The 17,179-nt window shown below is 38.0% G+C and overlaps 1 protein-coding gene across 2 annotated transcripts; it reads left to right on the forward strand.

Moving 5' to 3' along the window:
* Positions 1 to 243: 243 nt before the first annotated feature.
* b4galnt1b (beta-1,4-N-acetyl-galactosaminyl transferase 1b) lies at positions 244 to 16,403 on the forward strand. 2 transcript variants are annotated; one of them, XM_030133985.1, is made up of 12 exons: positions 244 to 357; positions 2,955 to 3,049; positions 4,587 to 4,809; positions 5,523 to 5,699; positions 7,102 to 7,208; positions 8,673 to 8,710; positions 8,790 to 8,970; positions 10,490 to 10,582; positions 11,062 to 11,249; positions 11,332 to 11,472; positions 11,556 to 11,793; positions 14,343 to 16,403. In XM_030133985.1, the coding sequence occupies exons 3-12, from the start codon at positions 4,595 to 4,597 to the stop codon at positions 14,558 to 14,560; spliced, it is 1,596 nt and encodes a 531-aa protein (XP_029989845.1). In that variant the 5' UTR covers positions 244 to 357; positions 2,955 to 3,049; positions 4,587 to 4,594; the 3' UTR covers positions 14,561 to 16,403. The 2 variants fall into 2 exon arrangements, with proteins under 2 accessions (XP_029989845.1, XP_029989846.1); XM_030133986.1 differs by lacking the exons at positions 244 to 357; positions 2,955 to 3,049 and adding an exon at positions 3,514 to 3,760.
* The last annotated feature ends 776 nt before the right edge of the window (positions 16,404 to 17,179 follow it).

Raw genomic sequence — 17,179 nt, forward strand, 5'->3', positions numbered from 1 at the left:
TATGTTAATGCTGGATTTAAATATAAAAAAAAATGAGAAGATGCATGTATTTGGTGTCTGTGCTCCGGTTCGTAGAGGAGCAGTCTTGTGTGTGAAATCGGAGCGGTGTGATGCTGATTGACCGCTGCTGCTGCTGCTGCTGCTGCTGAGGTGCGGTGCTGCTGCTGCTGCTGCTGCAGGGGAGCGTCCGTCCACAGCCTGCAGTGCTGCGATGTACGGCCGCTTCATTTGTCTCACGGTGCCTGTGCTTCTCACATCTAATCCTATTTGGAAGAGCGAGCAAATTCATTAAGAAGGACGAGCGACCTCCATAAAACAGGCGGAGGAGAAGAAGCGGCTTACAGTGTTGGAACTGAGGTGAGCTCCCTCTTTCTGGTTTCTCTGTGGTAATAATAGTAATTATAGGCCCACCGTCCGGTATACAGCAAAAACATGTTGGTTTCAACTTCGTTAGGGCACAGCGATTGGTCTAAAAAATAAAATGGGACAAAAATGCGGTTTGAGTCAGATTTGCAGATAAATGCTTGAAAACATAGTCTTTAAACAGAGGGATTTGTGTTTTACATATTTGCAAAACCAGAGTGCAATATAGCGGTGCATCAGGCTGTGTGTGCATGTGTTTTTTTTTTCCTGCAGTCTTATTCACGACAAGGTAGGCTAATGGGCCTGTGTAAGGGGTCGTGTTAAAATGCAGACAGGGATGTATTTTCACTGCATGGTCGCTAGATTTTTGGGCAGACGACTGCATTTCTTCACATTATTCCTACGTGCAGAGGCTTGCACTGAAGATAAAACCTTAACTGCAGTAATTTAATAGTCTGGAAAATGAATGGATCCAAATGAAGCGGCCAATCTGTCACGCGCACTTTGGGAGGGACTCGCCGCTCTGTGGACAGCACCGTGTCTTATTTCCCACAGACAGATTGTAGGTTAATTAGGACAGCACTGCGATGCACATTTTAAGACTTGGCTACATCACTTTTCAACTCTCCTCATCGGCCCAGTTGTGTGTCCACGCGTGACAACAACATCACAGCTCGGCATGTTTGGAGATGCAGACAGTATGTCCATATGCAGGAGTGTAGACCTGCTGAGAAACTGTAAGGGCGGATTCAAAAGGTCAACAAAACACGAGGAAACTGTCACAGATCTTTCTAAGTAGGGTTTCCCACTGACTATTTTGGACAATAAGGATTCTACTTTTTCCTTTTTTTTCTTGTATTATCATCAAATCAATTTATTCACCTCACATCATTCCTTTACATTCCTCTTCCTCCTTTTATGGCTTTTATTATATGAAAAATGTCGGCCTGGCCTGTGCTGTAACTCAACTAATAGTACAAATACATTAATAATAATACAGCTATTTATCATAAATACACCGCTATCCTTTTATAAAAGTCAGTTTAATGATTAAAAATTAAACATGATTATAACAGGAGTAGTTGCATGCATTTTTCTGTTTTTACTATTTATGTTATATTCATTTCTAAATTTCATCCCTTTAGATGTTGGCTGATAGCGGATTTTTAAAGGAAGATGAAATGAAGGCAATAACTGATTAAACAGGGAATAAGTTTCTCACCAATACACTGGAAAGGTATGATGTAATGAGCTCTTTCACTTTATTAGAAATCAGATATCTGTTGAACAGAGCATCCAAGTGAAAATGATAAATACTAAAATAAATAAATCTCACTAATCTAACGCAACGTAAAACTCAAAATAGTTCATCACTAAATGTTGGGGAAAGTAGCAGAGGAAGGTTTTTTTTTCATTAATACAGTAGACTCCAATGTAATGTTATGTAGGGAAGAGAGTATTTACCTCATACTCTGAAGATGTGTGGTTTCAGAGAGAATTCTTACACTTTCCTTGAAAACACTATAGTGCCTCTGGTTATAAACTGCCTCTCTAATGTGCACACTTGCCCATATTACAAATTAAACAGGAAGAAGTGCATTCAAAGGGAGCACTTAGAGCCAGCCTTTCTTAACAGAAATGCTTAAGTACACAGACTGGTGGATCAGCTGATTGGTTGCTCAGATCCTCCCTGGCTTTCCACATATTGATTTATTCAGATTACCACAATTACTCTAAATTGGTCAACCCCAGACCATACAGGATTTCCCCTGGGGGCTGTAAGATGACAGCAGCAGCTGCCGATGCACCATATGCACATGGCAGTAAGGCTGCATGATGCAAGAAAAAATTAATATGGCAACATCTTTTTTCTGTACAATAAACTGTATGACAGTATGAAATAATACAGAGATTTGCCCTGATTAATCAGTCCATTAAGATTTCATAAACTTATCCAAAATTGTTGGTTGTCTTGAGAAAAAATATTTGTGTATCCAAGAACCCCTTATGTCAGACTTTCAAATGCATTGTGGAAATTAGAGATGGAATGATTACATGGACATTTACTACAAGTAGTTTCAGAATCTGGCTCTGATAGTGGCTGTTAATACGGGCTGGAATGATTTATTATGAGGGAAAATAATCATACAAATAACAAAATTTGCCTAGACTTAGACTTTTTACAGTTTCTTGTTCATGTCCAGATTTGTCAGATAGCTACTGTTTTGAGAAAATTCAACTGTTATTCAGTTTCTCATAAAGTTAAAGATAATTTTCTCATGGGGACGATAGGCAATCAATTGGTAATCGGCTTTCATTATTGTATCAATCTGTAAAAATCCTCTTGATGACTGGGTTTTGTTGAGATGCAAGATTTCCTTCAGTATCAAGGTTCATTTGTTTCATTTCACATTGCATATCCTGTGATGTAGCTGTTATTCAGAAATCTCACCATGTTGATGATAAAACAGTACATGGTGCAGTTCTACATGGTAGCATCTTCATCCATGTTTGGAACTTTCCCTCCATATTATGTATGATTTTATCCCATAAATTGCATGCCCATACCTCTGATTTCCTTTTCTTTACAGATGGGGAAGGTGCTCACTCGTCTCTGTTTACTATCTGGTTTCTGGAGATGCAGGTGTCTACAGAGGATGTCCTTTCACTGACTGGGTAGAAGCAGGTGAGTAAACTTTGGAGCAAGTATTGTCAGAAATAATGCAAATATGGCAAGAAATTTGCAGATGTACATGTTTTTGATGCTAGATGCAGTATTTAAATAGGCCTCAGACAAATGGAAGCAATTTTTAGCTTTCATTTGGGGTTAATTAGAGAATAATGTAGTTGTAGGCAATAGCACATCAATCAGGCTAAAAATACGTACACAGCAACGGATATGTTTGTGTACTCAGTCCAAGCACAGGCCAATATGCTCAAGTCCCCCTTAATGAAGTGGACTTATTCTTTTTTAATGACAAAAAATGAAAAAGTTAAACAAATACAAATTTCATCTACTATTATTTATGTTTTTCATCAAACTCACCCAGCACACAGGACATAATTTGAGGAATAACCATCATTCAAAACATGGATAACATTTAACAGATGGTGGTGCTGTAGTCGTACAAAGAATCTGAAGAAAAGCCAGAACAAGGTCGGCTTTCACTGTGAAAACACCCAAAGGTCCACCCACACCATGTGTACACACCCCATCGGCTGTATGGCCCCCACAAAGAAACACTGGAAGTTACTGATCATCACAAGTGAAAAGTAGCGGAGAAGATTTATGTTCATTAAATGTCTGAAAATGGAGATATGTGCTTATAGTAAATGCAGAAGATGTGAGTCGCAGAGAGGATAAAATAGGGAAAGTGGAGCGGTGGACTTCAGAAAGGTATGGATGGAAAGGAAATTCCAGATGTTTTACTTCAGTCTTTTGTTTATCCCTTTAGAAGTCTTACTGCAGATGTCTTGTATTGATATGACCACACTTTAGATACAAGAACATTTTATCAAACACAGATACAATCTGCAGTGCACTGCTTCATTTAATTAGTGCTTTTATAGCCGTTTCACTTAGTGTATCCACTTTAAACATCTGCAGATTGTTATATCGCACAGGAAATAGACAGATGATTCCAAGGACGGTGTTTGTGAGTTTTTCTGTCTTGAGAACAAACACATTTAGGTTTATGTTAAAAGTGCTGGTGGTCCTGATGTGATATAGATGTTAAAAAGATTGCTGACAAAATATATACAGTCCATTTTGTGCTAAAAAATGTCTCAAAGTTTCAAGGCTCAGGTAAATGTGTTAATGGTCAAGTAATGACTCAAGTATCTCACAGCTACATTTTTTGATGCAATACATTTACTTTCTGTTTAAGTAAGACAAAGGCTGAGTTAGTTCCTATAACTGTAACCTCATGTTGCAACAATGCCAAAAATATGAGCCACCATATTTTGTTAGATTCATGTGATTTCAGGTCATTAAGGCAGTCATCCTCCACTCCCTGGCTGCACCTAAAATTCTGTCCTTGAAAGATTGGAACAGAATTTACACAAAAATAGATTTTGGAGTTTGCCACTTATCTCATGAAATAGACAATTATTTTACAGAAAAAGCAGAAAAGAGGTGATATTAGACTTCTTCTAATTATCTTTCATTATACTGACCATTATGTCTTGTTTGAGGAGAAAACTGAAGTCGTTTTCTGTGTCAGGTTTCAGGATGCGCTCCTTGAGAAAGACGGTGTTGCTGGCCATCCTGGTGTCCGTGGTGCTTGTTCTGGCTCTGCTCCATTCCTGGCCTACCCGGGCCTACACCACCGTGGACGTATGGCAGCGACTGGGACCTTTAGTGGAGAGGAATCTGGAGGAGAGACTCCCAGAGGCAGACCAACGATTAGGCAGTATCCCATTTCATGTGAGGGAAAGTGTAGCAAGGTAAGAGTTTACATTAATTTTCAGTGACCAGTTAATGAATTCATATCAACAGACTCCATCTATGTTCACACTGACAGACTTACCGCTCAACTCAGATTTATTGCTCTGACTGGATTTGGATTTTTTTTTTTCATGTGTCCTGTTTTGTCACTGTGTTGAAGTGAACACATGCTCAAAAATAGTGTTTGGATTGTTCATTCAGTAAAACAGTTCTGGGAATACATGATTACAAGACAAAGTTCTGCAGTTGAAACCAGTGTGTGTCCAGCAAAATCCATCAGGGATGTACTGTCTTTACTGCTGCATTAATGTGTATGTTGTATTTTATTGCTGTAGGTCAATAAGGTTAAAGTCATTTTAAGTACTTCATAGTATTTGTGTGACTCTATTACAGAGTTGTGATGAATCTCAGTCTAGTTAGATGTCAATGTCACATGAATTCTCAACTGACTGTACAGGCTGAGATCACACCACAAATAAGCAGATCTGTATCTGATTCAAAAACACATATTCAAGTGGACCAGATCTTACTTGAAAAAACAGAATCCATGTGATGTGTGATGTTTACACTTTTATGACAAAAACGGACCAGAGTCAGATATATGCAAATCAGATCAGATTTATGTGACTCCATCCTGCAGTGTGAACATAGACTAGAGGTAAAAACGGTGTGTGATTTGCTGTTATTAATGTGTTTCCAATGCTCTGTCCAGTTTGTTGGCACGTAATGGATGTGTCTGTGAGGGTGAGAGTGGAGGCGTAAACCTGCCCTTCGCCCAACTCTTATTCCCACGGGTGTCAGCTCACCCATTGCACACTGCCTTTAAGGCCTCTGAGCTGGAGGAAATGAAGAGGAGACGCGCCAAGGAGTACAAGAGTTTCCAGAAGAGGTAACCAAAAATATGGACATGTGTAATATTGTAGCTGAGAGATGATGATTGAACAGACTGTAAAACTGAGATGGTAAATTCAGCTCTGGAGGATTTCCGATCAGTGATCACTTTCATAAAAGCATCAGCCTACAGTGTTAGACCTGCCTCAGTTTGGTTACATTAAAGGGGTCATATTTTGGTACATTTATTTGTGTATTTGGACCCTAACAGTACAAAAAGTTTGAATTTGAACCCTCCAGGTGCTGCAAAGCTATCTTTATATTCATTTTGGCAAGAATCGAGTGGATTTCTACAACCCATTTTAATTCCTGCTTAATTTGTTACATCTATAACTAGTTACGTCACGACATTTGCACATATAAGGTCAAGACTTCTGATGAACATTTCTTCGAGTACACCATAATTGTTTGTCAGCAGCAGCGGTTGTAGTCCATACTAAAAATATGTCCAAACTTCAAGCCGATTACCTTAAATGTTCAGTTGCTGGTTGAAATGGACAGAGCAGTGCAGCCAACAACCTGGAGGGGGTGGGCCGTGAAGTGGCTCATGTGCATTTAAAGGGCCAGTGCTCAAAACGACCTTTCTGGTGTCATTACTCAGAAACAGGGTTGAAGATGGAGTTGTGGAGTTGAATTAATGAATAATTCAGAGCCAAGTATAGCATTTACAGTTTGTGTAGACCACAAGAAAATGTTTTAAAATCCTAATTCCTTTTTAAAAGAAAAAGCAAAATATCACTCCTTTAATGCGAGTCAGACAGTTTCAGAGGAATCATATCTTACTTATTGATTATTGATTTATAAAGCCTGAAATTTTACAAGATGTCATAATTTTTATTTCCTTTGCAATTTAAAATGTCGTGGAGGAAGAAATTAAATGAGAACAGCAAGTAAGAGCATGACTGAGGAGTTACAATGGCTAAGCTCAGCTCCATTATGTAGCATCAGTTTTTCCAGGTACCTTTTTTCAATATTGCACCTGAATTTTTCCACGTAAAATCTTGTAGGAGTCCAGTTACCTCCTGAAAGTAAATGTTTTCTGCTGGAATGAACTGAGCCGAGTGGTTTCAACCTAAGCCTGTTTTTAATCTTAATTTAACAAGAATTCAAAGCAAATTAGCTCAACTTTATACCTCAAGAAGGTAAAGGCTTTGTGTAACAATACATTTAGACAGTTGGACTGTTCATAAAATCTAAGCCATAGTCAAGATCTAGCTTTTAGAAATTGGTCCCAGGATGTTTCTGTGTCCAAATACTACATATTTTAGAGGCCAGTAACAACAGCTGTGGTATTAAAGACACCTATATGAAACTTTAAAGCAAAACAGTGCATTAGGCCATTGTCACTGAATGTATTTTGTATGCACATCCTGTCTAATGTGTCATGTTTTCCCACTCAGGTCACAGTCTCCTGCAGATGTACTCATCATCGCAGAAGCAAATAACCCTTTACAGTATCCGACACAGGGGGTGGAGGTACGACCCCTGAAAACAATCATCATCCCAGGTAGGACTTCACTTCGACTGGGACTCAGTTAAGCAGTTAAATAAGTCTGTAGTGTTGTCCAACAGATAAAAGTGGGTTAAAGAGTGCAAGTTGTAGCATTGAAGATTTTTTTTTTTTTTTTTATAATTTAAATTTTTATTAGAGTTTTCACTTGGTACACGACAATTATACAATGTTGCTTAAAGGTGCGGGAGACTTTCGTGACCAGTTTTTCACCAGATCTGTAAAACCTCAGTCATATCCTCAGTATCACGAATCTGTAAGTCTTTCTGTGATTACTCACCTGAATCTCTTGCATTACGTTGAACAATTTCAAAGTGCCATCCACCACAAACAAATCACATATTTCCAAACAGACTCGGGAGGTAACTCGGGCATCTTCGGAATTTTGTCGCGACATGCATTGTGGGAAGCGAAGGCTCGCGCAGTCACCTGACAGCAGCAGCAGCAGTGCGACCTTATGATATTATATGACTGAAACAAACATGACGCGAAAATGGCTGAAACGCGGAAACAGCTGGAGGGATATGCATAGAGGGAAGGGAGCTCCTGCCATTTCTGCGTCGTGCCTTTAGTAACTGCCGATGTCAGGCGGTGGTGCGAACCTGCGTTTCCCACAATGCACGTCGCGACAAAATTCCAAAGATGCCTGAGTTACCTCCCAGCTTTGTTTGTAAACACATGGTTTGTTTATGGTGGATGACACTTCAAAATTGTTCACCGTAATGTAAGAGATTCAGGTGAGTGATCACAGAAAAACTTACAGATTCGTGATACTTTAGGCTATGACTGAGGTTTTACAGATTTGATGAAAAATAGGTCACGAAAGTCTCCCGCACCTTTAATGTAAGCAAAGAGGGCTTCTATACATGAAAGTATCAAAAATGCTACAGAGTGTGAAAGTTCCCAAGAAGAAAAAATAAAATAAAATAAAATAAAATAAAAAAGATAAATAAATAGATAAATACTCGAGGGAAGTAGTTCAGCTGTCATCCTGCTGACTGTCAGTCATAGTTATGTAAGACCAGAATGTTTCCCAAACTGGTGCTGTGGTTCCATCCCTATTGTTAAACTTATGAAGCCCACATTCATTTGAAGCAGTCTTTATCATCATGTTGACCCATTCTTTAAACTGTGGAGCTTTAGGGGTTTTCCAGTGTTTAAGAATAATCCTAACTGCCACTGAGACCCCAACCATGATAACAGAAAATTTTCTGTTTGATACATTAGCTATCTGTCCTTTTTCACCTAGTAAACACAGTCTTGGACACTCTGTCCAAAGCATTGAAGATCTTGAAATTTATCATACATTGACTCACACTTTAGCAAAGATGATCAAAAACGATGTCATAATGTGTATTAAGTTGAAGGTTTCATAATATGTATGTGACATAATGAACAATTATATGTATCCTCTTTCTGCACAGCACACATTTATTAAAGTTTGTCAACATTCATCCACAGGTTTGGCCTTACATGACATTCCCAGAGACCATTACTCAGTAAGTATGCAGCATGTTTGTCTTTATTTGTACATACTGAAAATATCAGTCATCTGCTCATTTCACCTTCTCTCTGCAGGTAAACGTCACTGCCACTCTGGGAACGCTGAATGTGGCAGCAGAGGTAGACGGGGTCAAAGTCAAAGGTGATGGCGAGATGCACATGACGCTGTCAAGTAGTCTCCTGCCCAACCTGAACCGACAGCTGCAGTTTGTGACGTACACAAACACACTGTTTCACCCCAGCACGGCGGACACAGGTGAGGACTCTGGAAATCTGCCCTGCAGGGTTTTATTCTTAACTCTGAAGTTAGTGTTTTCAGAGCCGTCTTTGTGTTAGTGTTAATGCACTCAGATCCGTTTGTCAATATGTAGAAATAACTGTGATGTGTGTTTAACGGAACTGAATGTGTAGGTAGAATACAGCTACAAAAGCCTAAATGCTACTGATCATGAAGACAGTTGAATAAAACAAGTCATAGTTAAAAGGAGAAACCCAATGGTCAACAGAAAAGGCGGGATTACAGACCAAATTTACCTTTGTGCCAACAATTTTTCAGCCATGACCCAGTCAGTTTCAGTTTATCTTTATATTAACTAAGAACTTATTCTGAGCAGTAATTTCTTCTACTTTGAGAATCTTTTATTGTATTATGTATACTGTTGCCTATAAAGTAATTGTGAAAACTGTTCTGTTCATGTAGTTGTTCTCGGTCCAGGTAATTATAAATACAAGATGTAATAAAAAATACTAATAGTAATAAAAAAAACTCATAACTCAAATATGAAATAAGAAACTCTACTAACTATACATAAAGACACAGTATCAACTTATATACATAAATATAGTACATTTTTTGTGCAATTGTGGATAACAAGGGAATAAAAAGACAAATGTGTCTGAAAACAAAATTATTCCAACTTTCTAGGTAACAGTGAATTATTGTCTTATTGTCTGTGTTATTACTGTCTTGTAGTATTTTTTCCTTGAATGAGGCAAATCAATCACATAACAAGTAATTTAACAAGAGATAGATATTTACAGGACATCGAATACCTTCATATATACATACAACAATACAGTGAACTAGAAAGAAATGAGAAAGAAATGAAAGTGAAAACAGCAACATAAAAGCTCTTCTGTATTATTATGTATTCACCCCCCCCCATACCCTTGTGTATCTGCAGTGAGTGATGAACCTGAAGCTTAATTGCCAAATTCTCAGTGTTTCTTTGTACAATAAAACATTCAAATATGCGTCATCTGACTGAACTACAGGGAATTATTGAAAAGGATCATATTGTCAGGGCTGATGTGAGCTCTTCTGCGTTTCCGTGCCCTATTATCTTTCAGCCTCATTCCCATCTTTCGGTAAGCAAAACTCCCATCTGCCTAAAGGAACAAGCCATTACTGTTCTCTTCCAGACAAATGCTTTTCTTGGTCTCAGTTGCTGTTAAGTAAAGGAAATGTTTGGAAATGCAGTGAGATTGCAAGAGAGGAGGAGAGACATAGAGATGGTTCTCAGTCTGTTATCAAAGTCTGTTATCACAGCTCGTGTATGTCATTGATTGTGCTTGTTTCTTTTTGTTTCCTTTTTCAGTCCATTACAGTTTGGTCTTAGGCTGTTCGCTCCAGTGCTGATATGTTCGTATCTTTGAAGCAGTTGCAGATATTCTCAGTATCTAAAGTGTAAATGTTCAGCCACAGCTGGATAAAGGTAAAAAAAAAAAAAAAAAAAATCAAAGTTATTAAAAATAGTTTATGTTGTGTCTTGCAGTGCAGTTTGAGACAGAGAGGCATCAAGCCACATTCATTATCAAGATCCGTCATGGTGTAACACCCAAACTGTACAACACAGGATCCAAAGGAGGTAATACACAGAAAACACTTCAGAATCACAGTCAAATTACACTGGTGGAAAAATTTTTTGGACACTCCATGCATTTGTAATATATTGCATTAAGAATCACTTTTAAGTCATTAAACTCTACCAAGTATTGTTCCATTCAAGGTCAAAATTGGATGTATCAGCAAGATAATGAAACACACCTAGGGCATAACATGTTGAAACTGTCAAGAATCAAAATTTTTTTTTTCTTGTTAACAATAAGCAAAAAAAAAAAAAAAAAAAAAAAAATTGTATTTGTTTGTCTCTGTCTGATGCAGCAACGCCTTTAGAAATACAAGAAAGATTTTTCTGCAAATATTTCATGATAATATTTGAGATGGGGAAAAATTTTAAGGGTGTCTGAAAGCTTTTTTCCACTATTGTATGTCTTTATTATTGCTTATAAAGACCAGAAATGGCTGAAAATCAACTCTCTTACTTCTGATAATTGTTTTCCACAGACTACAATGTCAGTGCCCTTGTTACCATAGCTACGAAGACTTTCCTGCGTTATGATAAGCTTCAAGATCTTATCGACAGTGTGAGGAGATATTATCCTACTGTCACCATAGTAATTGCTGATGACAGTGAAAATCCTAAAACCATCTCTGGGCCTTACATTGAACATTACATCATGCCTTTTGGAAAGGTAAGAGCAGGAGGTAGTCTGTTCGTTTCATGTCGTTGCTGTTGAGTGTTTCTGAAACTGAAGTTCAGTGTCATGTCTGTAGGGCTGGTTTGCTGGACGAAACCTGGCTGTTTCCCAGGTGACAACAAAGTATGTGCTGTGGGTGGACGACGACTTCATCTTCACAGCAAACACTAAACTGGAGAAGCTTGTGGATGTTTTAGAGAGGACCACATTGGATCTGGTGGGGACAGATGAGTAAAGTGTGTGATTTGTTTATTTTGTGACATGTCTGTGAGTGATGTCAGTGTGTGTTTGTGTGTTCAGGTGGGCGGTGCAGTGCGGGAAGCCACGGGTTACACTGCCACCTATAGACAGACCATTTCCATTGAGCCAGGTGAGGAGGATGGCGACTGTCTACACATGAGAAGAGGTTTTCATCATGTCATCCAGGGTTTCCCCAACTGTGTGGTCACAGACGGCGTCATTAACTTCTTTCTTGCTCGAACCGACAAAGTGCAGCAGGTCGGCTTTGACCCACGACTGGCCAGGGTAGCTCACCTGGGTAAGTAATAATAATAATAATAATAATAATAACTTTATTTGGATAGCACCTTTAAAAACAAAGTTTACAAAGTGCTTTGACAGAGGGCACAACAGCAAGATACACGAAGCAGTAAAAACACTAAAACAGAAGCAACACAATTAGAGAGATGTATGAACAAATTAACAATCAAACAGGATCAAATTTAAAAATTAAAATTAAAAATTAAAAGTTAAAAAGGGACAGACATCACATAAAAGCAAGTCTATAAAAATGTGTTTTCAGAAGTGATTTAAAAGATGTCACTGATTCCATAAACCTTACTTAAGTACTGGGCAAATATTTTTCTACATTTTTAATTGCAGTTGTAAATAATCTTTGAAACCTGGAGGTTACCACTTGTTAGGCCCCTTACGGGTTTTTGGTAACCATCCATCACAATTTTTCACCAACAGGTATTTATCAGTATGTATTTTACTATGTTAAAATTAAATAAATAAATAAAATACAGAGAAATACTAGTCTCACAAACCCAAGCTGTAGATAGGTCTGACACAGCCCTTTGTCATCCACATGAGGAACTATGTCATGGATTAAAATGTCTAAATCCCGGGCTCACCTGATAGAGCACATCCTACACATTCCAAGGCTGTATCGCAGTTTCAGTCCAGGTTCTTTACTGCATTTCATTCCCAGTCTTTCCTGTCTCTCTACAATACCTTCAACAGACATAAAAAGCCCAGAAAATCTATCTTTATAAAATTACTAAATCCTTTCAAAAGAAAACAGCATGTAAAAAGACTTTTGTTTTCATCAAAACGTAGCATTTTCAGTGTGTACTTGGAGTCTGGAGGTTGTTTTTCTTTCACATTGTAATTAGGATTTTCAAAGCACTAACACATAGATAGAGTGAGGAAGGACAAGTATAGTCCTTCATCTGCATCCCAGAAATAGTCAACCTCATTCCAACAGACTACTGTCAGCAAACACAACAAGAGAAACAACTCAGGCAGAGACACGCTTTGTAACGTAACAAGGCTAAATATTTTAACAGCATGGACCAGTGATTATTTTACAAAGCTGGTAGAAAAAACATGAATACAGAGACGCCTGAAGGCAGCTTGTCAAGGTGACTGTTGTGGAATGTTGTTTGTACATTCATTTTCTGTCTCACTTATTTTTAGGATTTTTTTGTATTTCAAAAGATGCAAAACAACAACAATAAAATATCAGAATCATGTTTATCATCAAACTCTCTGGCCCTTAAATAGTCAACATAAGTAAAAAAAAAAAATGTGAAGAATTAATATGTGCCACATTCAATTTTGATTAAAAAAAATACGTGGAAGTTTGTAACTTTATAGAATAATCTCAATTAGCATACTATAAATACTATAGATATCAATGAAACAGAAAATACTATTTAAAATTGTTAAGAAGTGGTGTGGTCACTGCCAGTGTTCTTCAGGTACATTAAACCACAGGCTTTTTATCCACCTGAGAACATGTTCCTGTTTCGTTTGTATATTTGCATTGTGGAAACATCATGTGTCCATCTGCAAAGTTGAAAAACGCATGCAAAACACAAATCATGCAAATCTTAAAAAAAACATGAAACGTTACCTTCACAGTCATTTGTAACTTTATCCTGCAGTCTTACCTGTGTAAACAAAACTCAAAATGCAGGAGGCAAATCTAACAAGATACTTACAAAGCAGATCTGTTTGCTCACCAGCCTGTGCTTTAAGCATTTTGAAGATGTTCATCTATTTTTTTGACTTTGCGATAGTATCACACACTAAGAACATTCTTGCAAATATAATTGTGCTGTGAAATTTTCTTATCAGCAAATGCCAGTATCTGTTAAAGAGCTGTGATTATCTTTTAAGTGTGGATTGCATTTAACTTAATTAAACTGAGCTTTATTAAATTAGAGCAGGGGTGTCAAACATGCAGCCCCTGGGACAAAACTGACCCACCAAGGGTTTCAATCTATTTGTATTTTACTTTGCTTACATTTTTTAAATTATTTGTTCCAAAAAGTACGATAAAGACATTAACAATCAAGGGGGTCAAATCCATTTTTAGTTCAGAGGCCACATGTGATATCAAGTAGATCAGACCAGTAAAATAATAGCATAATAACCTATAAATAATGGCAACTCCAAATTTGTACTTTTAAAAATACTATGCCAGTTACCAAATGTTTTGCGCCGTTGTAGATCCACTGTGATCTGTGTAAATGCACATGTATAAATGATAAGTCAAGGCATAATATTGGTAAAATTGTATTTATTTTATGAAGTAAATTTCAGGTTGTTCAGGTCATTCACATTTTTTGTGAAAGGATAATTTGTAAATGTAAACATTTTAATTCAATTTTACTTTTTGCACCAAAACAAAGAGAACATTTTGTAGGTCATAATTTGTAGATTATTATTCTATTATTTTACTGGTCCAACCTGTTTGAGGTCAAATTGTGCTACATGTGGCCCTGACCTAAAATGACTTTGACACCCATGAATCAGAGGTTTGAACTGTTCAGCTGAAGTCTTTTCTCTGTTTTTCAGAGTTTTTCATCGACGGACTTGGATCCCTCCATGTCGGCTCTTGTGACGACGTCATAGTCAATCATGCAACCAAAATCAAACTCCCCTGGGTCAGCCAATCAGAGAGCGACAAGACTTATGCCAAATTCCGCTACCCACCAGCCTCCTCAGACGCCACACACACCAAAAACGGCCTCTTGTACTTCAAGAACCGGTTTCAGTGTTTGACTCATAATTAATTCCTCCACTCCTTTGTTCCTCATGTTTTATCTCCTCTGCTCTTCCTGAGTTGCCAAAGAAGTTCTGCTCCCTCTTGTCCTGTCAGATTGGATCTCAAACACCTTGGTTTGCCTTTCCTTCAGAACAGGTGTCAAGCTTCACTGTAGAGAAAATGTCCTTGTGCCATTAGAGCATGTTTATTCTATTGGTGTGCCGCTCTGTGGTGACCTAACATGTCCTCGTACGCAGTAAATAATATCCAGATGTCAGAAAGTTCAGATTCTCTTGATGTGAAAACAGTGGAGTATAGAAAATGAACTGTAGTAACAAATATGTTGTGTTTACAGAGACCCCAGTTACAGATCTTATGTTATATATTAACTTTATAAAGGAAATACACTTCAAGTTTGTTAAATAATATATGGCGATCATCACAGAGAGCACAGGCTTTGGTAAAAACCCAACAGGTAGCGTCAACAGCAGAGTCTGAGTCATTGCTTTTTCATATGTATGTCCTCCTTCAATTTGCACTATCCACAAAGTCAAGATGTCAGCGACAGAAGCCTGAGCCGAGGACAGGGGGACACTTCTTACAAACTGACAATCTTGGCGACACAGAGCATAGGTATCCGTTATACCAATGCCACATGAAGAACGTATATAAGACTTTTCTTGTTTGATACCTACGCTCCGTGTGGAGGTTTTGCTGCTGGCTTTGGGATGTTTCAGTGTTCTTGAGTTTGCCAGATCTTGTTTTTTTTGTTTAATTTGTGAGTGAGAATAACACCAGAGGAGGACAAGCTTTCAGTCCCATCTGTCTGGAGTCGGACTTGGTGTTACCTCGTCTTGGAGCCACTGTTTTTCTTTTTCTTTTGTTTCCTTTAACATCTTTGTCTTCTGCTGCCTGTCACCCTTCACTTTCTTCAGCAAGCATCTGTAAAAGGGGAGCGTTTCAGCCCAGTGCACGCCGATGAGTGAAGTACCCGCATTGTCAAATGCTGCCTAAAAGAAAAGTTGGATGAACCAAAGTGCATGTTTATATTTACTTCATCATAGAAGAGAAGAAAAAACAAGCACCCTTAAGTGTCAGAGGTGGAGTTGGATGATGTAGTGACATATGAAGACACGGTATTAGTCTGAGCATGAATGGAGGACATGAGTGATGCCCAGTGAGACGGAGGTGGAAACTGAACCTCAAAGATGGAGGACCCTGTTTTTCTACAGAAGGCTTCTCCTTTGAGACTGTAGTAGAAGACTGTGATACACATGCCTGCTGTGAGGATGCGGCTCTTTTTTATACCATGGCCTTTAGATGGCGCCCTTGTACCACACTATTGTTTCCTAATGAGTCAAATTAAATTAGTTTTTATTAACAGTTTGTTATTAGCAAAGAGGTGCCAGATATTTATTGACTTTTCTTTTTTTTTATCTTGAGAGGAATATTTTAAAACAATAACTATTTTGTGTGATGTATTTGTGAGTTTTGGGGTTTTTCTTTTTGTTCGACATCAGGAGACACAGTCAAACTAAACTAAAATGGCTTTTGTGCTGTGTGTTTAAAAAGATTCACATTAGGATTACAGGTCTATAGCTGAGCTGAGAGCCTTTTTTTTTTAACAGTGATATTTATTGTGTTAACACAGAAATGTATCTTGCCTGCTTCACCCAAAAATCTCTTGTGTGAATCTTCTGTTAACAGGAGATTTGACTTGAGCATTTTTTTTTTTTTTAATTTGAAATACTAACATATTGAAATGTCCGTCAAGCCCTTTTTCATTCACAGAACATGTGTCATTTGCATAACGTGGGGGTGGCGGGGTGAATAAAGATAGTCACAGGGTCAGCTGTGACTAAATTTATGTTGAAGTCTGTTTTTTGTCTGAGTCATGGGTTCAGACTGTTATCATTCACACTGGTGTACAGTGTCATGGTCATTGTCAAGGATGTGTTCATTCATTGTATTTTCAGCACCAAGGAAGACAAACGTTACTGGTTGCAAAAAACTGAACGCTGTTTTCATTTCTCGCTTCACACTGTAAATAGCAGTCAGCTCAGAAACAATCGCCCTTTGTAATAATGAATGAGGCCTGAGTGGACTAATGCTGTGGAAAAACAACTGTTGACCACAAATGTATATGACTATTGTACGGAGACGGTGACTGAAAACCTCTCAGCTCTCTAGGTGCTCTCTATCGACGGAAGGTGTTAACAGGATACACAAGACAGAGCATGATTCACATTATCTTGACACACACACACACACACACACACACACACACACACACACTGACCAGTAGTAATGGTAGTAGAAGTCAGTATCCACCTAAGCACTGCTTCAGAGGAAAAAATACTAAACCAAAAAAAAAAATTTGCATTTCTAGAATTTAAAGATATTTTTAGGTGTACTTTATACACAGTGTGAGCCACTTCTGTGTCTTTGAGATAAGGGTTGTAACATGTTGGAGACGCTACACTGCAGACCTTAATCACTACAAAACTGTGCAAACGTTTTTCGGCCACTATTAGGTTTGTTTTTTAGTAAAGATATAATGGCCTCACAAATTCATTTCCCAGTCTCTGTGTTAAGATACAACCAGGATATACGGAAAATATGTATAGCATTAAAAACAAAAGTTTCA

Source organism: Sphaeramia orbicularis, chromosome 5 (genome assembly GCF_902148855.1).
Source record: "Sphaeramia orbicularis chromosome 5, fSphaOr1.1, whole genome shotgun sequence".
Lineage (NCBI taxonomy): Eukaryota > Metazoa > Chordata > Actinopteri > Kurtiformes > Apogonidae > Sphaeramia > Sphaeramia orbicularis.

What these genes read in the sequence shown, in the direction of transcription:
- b4galnt1b (XM_030133985.1), top strand. Translation starts at nt 4,595, where the DNA reads ATGCGCTCCTTGAGAAAGACGGTGTTGCTGGCCATCCTGGTGTCCGTG. An exon ending in GAAAACAATCATCATCCCAG is followed by an intron (nt 7,209 to 8,672) that starts GTAGGACTTCAC and finishes ATTCATCCACAG; the next exon opens with GTTTGGCCTTACATGACATT. An exon ending in AGAGGACCACATTGGATCTG is followed by an intron (nt 11,473 to 11,555) that starts GTGGGGACAGAT and finishes TTGTGTGTTCAG; the next exon opens with GTGGGCGGTGCAGTGCGGGA.